Raw genomic sequence first — 2,732 nt, forward strand, 5'->3', positions numbered from 1 at the left:
GACTGTGATGAAGAGGATCCAGAGCTCAACAGAGGGGTTTGATCTGTACTGATAAAGGAACTAAGTGTAGCAACACAACTGATTAGTGCTGTTGGTTACACTATATTTCAAAAGAACAAAAAAAAAAAATAACCTGAATATTCTTATACTATCTGCAGTTCACATAAAGTGTATTTGATGAATGATGTTTAAATACTTCTAAGTACTGATGTTATTCCAGTCTCCGCCTCTCAGACATTCTTCAGAGCTTTCCTTCAAACAAGCTGCAACGTTCTATTAGCTTTTATGAAGAACTGACTGATCAGGATCAAACTCAGCTACTCTTTTATGTGATTTCTTGCGCCTAGTGTTTGTTAATTATCTGGGAGATTGAACATTAAATGCTCATTATTCAATGCAGTATCTTTGTTATTATAAGTAAACTCAAAGTGCACACCTACCATATCATTGTAACAAAGGTTTTTCCTCTGTTTCACTACAATATTGGTCATTGTTGGTCCAGTCATTGGCCGGCGGCACTCGACTCCGGTTTGGTTCAGTGTAAAAGTTTCCGAAGAATAGAGGCTTACAAAGTATTGGAGTGTTTCAAAGATAAAACGGTAAAAATGACCATTATTGTTGTCTGTTCATTAGCAAAAAGAGTGTTTTAATATACGTCCTCGGAGCTGCTAAACATGCTCATATGTGTTAAAGAAAAAAAAAACAAACAAAAAAAACGGATGTATATTAAAAGGTTGATTTGATTTTTTTATTTTTTTTATTTTTTTTTTTAGAGGAAAACGTATTGTTTCCATGAATCCTCTGAACCGCAAGCAGTTTCTGGGTGTTTCTGCTGCTTTTTAATTTTTATCATGCAAGAAAAAGTAAAGTTACATTTTTCTGATTAATTATTTTGCAAAAATTAAAAAAACAAAAACATGTTGTTGGGAACAGTGTGTACAACATGGTACCTCCAGGTGGAAAAAATTGTGACATTACATTTTTAATTTGTTTCCTCTCTGCTCTGTGTAAACAGTTTTTTTTTTTTTTACAGAAGGTTAGAGCAAACACGTTTAGCTTTGGCAAATGTTTAATGACATGTGAAATAAAGTCACAAGTTTAAGTTTAGATTTAGTTAAATTTCCCAATGGAACATCATATCACAGATGAGTCCAGGACTGTCATAAAGTAGAAAATCAGAAAAACCTGATTTTACAGTTTGTGGCTCTGGCAAATGCTGTCATATTGGCAATTCTTTGTATTGAATCTGATTTTCAGCGGACAGTTTTGGGATTGAGGTGTTAATCAACTGATCAGTTAGGATAAAAACACTCGGGTTTCAGTTTCAATGGTCCTCTGGAGTTTTGCTTTTACACCAAAATTTCAATGTAAGATAAAAAGAAAAAGCAATGAAGCTGCAACCGACAGTCGATTGACAACATTTCTGTGACTTCTCGACTGTGCTGCAGGCCGTGTCCGGAGCAGATAGAAAGTAGGTATAGAGACAAATTGAAATGAATTTAATTCGTTAAATTAAACGCAGCAAAAACAGTATACAGAGGAGTAAGCTGTCAGGAAACTGTTGGAAGATACATTCAGCTTGGTGAAATATCTTTCTAGGCCTTATGTATAGATGAGCGAAAAAAAAAAAAAAAACAGTCAGTGTGTTGAGGTTGTAGAAATGCAGCTTTCAGCTTTTCTTCGTTTTGTTATGATTTGTGGCATTTAACTGATTTATAATGAACAGGAGACATATTTGAGCTCCCTCTCCTTCTAGTTATGATTACAGAGATACAGGACTTTATAATGCAGTGAAAAATGAGCCAATAGAGGGCTGCTGCTATCGCTCACCTGGTTGAGCTGGTGACCCATATAGTCTCTGATGCAGCAGCCATGGGTTCAAATCCCACACATGACCCTTTGCTGCAACCCTTCCCCCACTTTCCTGTCTCTCCTTTGACTGTCCTATCTAATAGGCAATAGTGAGTGAAACTGTTTTTTTAAAAGGGAGCAGAAAATGCCTAGAAACTGCTTGGAGGTCAGGCAGAAATGATGGGTATGTTAACTATAATTTGCAAATTAACAATAAGAATCCCACATAACTCACACATTGACTCTTTATGCTTCTCTACGTGAAGGATAAAACATGTTTAAAAGTTTGCATAAAATGAGGCTAAACTGGAAAGGAAAACAATTCCTAATGTAAGAAAAAATAACCACTGTGATACATTAGTAGAGAAACTTCTATGTGAGATGTGTCAGAGCCTCAATATTACTGAAGAGCATCACAACAACAGCACCAACCCTCAGAGATTCGTCTGACCTTTCATACAATGAAAACACTAACAATGAAGCAAAACTGACAGTCTTCCAAACAGCAGCGCAGTTCCAAAGTCAGCATTTCACCCAAAACAAAACCCGCTGACAGAGATGGAGCACAGCAGCAGGTATGGATCATACCTTTGCGCTCCGAGCGTTTCTTCCTCCTCCTCTTGAACCGGCGGCGGATCAGGCAGTAGTAGGCTGGAGATCCGTCCAGCAGCAGAGCCATGGCTTGGCCCTGACAGACGCTGATCAGGCTCCGGTGCTCACCTCCTCAGCCCGACTCTGCCAAGTGCCGATGGAGAATGTGTCGACACAACTTTGGACGGGGGAGGGAGGGTGAGGGAGGGGCGGCCATTGTGGCGTGAAGCGAGGGCAGAGAGTCTGCTGGCACACCGACTGTGCTGTGGTAAATGGCTGGGATGTCTCCT

At 38.9% G+C, this 2,732-nt stretch overlaps 1 protein-coding gene across 1 annotated transcript in view; it reads right to left on the minus strand.

The window, feature by feature from the left end:
* Nucleotides 1–2,530, minus strand: part of LOC103363325 (double-stranded RNA-specific editase 1-like) — a 34,405-nt gene extending 31,875 nt beyond the window's left edge. The window contains exon 1 of the mRNA XM_008290039.1: nucleotides 2,440–2,530. Within this exon, the coding sequence (XP_008288261.1) occupies nucleotides 2,440–2,530 (91 nt within the window). The remainder of the gene's footprint in view (nucleotides 1–2,439) is intronic.
* Nucleotides 2,531–2,732: the final 202 nt, after the last annotated feature.

Source organism: Stegastes partitus, unplaced genomic scaffold, assembly GCF_000690725.1.
Source record: "Stegastes partitus isolate 25-593 unplaced genomic scaffold, Stegastes_partitus-1.0.2 Scaffold652, whole genome shotgun sequence".
Taxonomy (NCBI): domain Eukaryota; kingdom Metazoa; phylum Chordata; class Actinopteri; family Pomacentridae; genus Stegastes; species Stegastes partitus.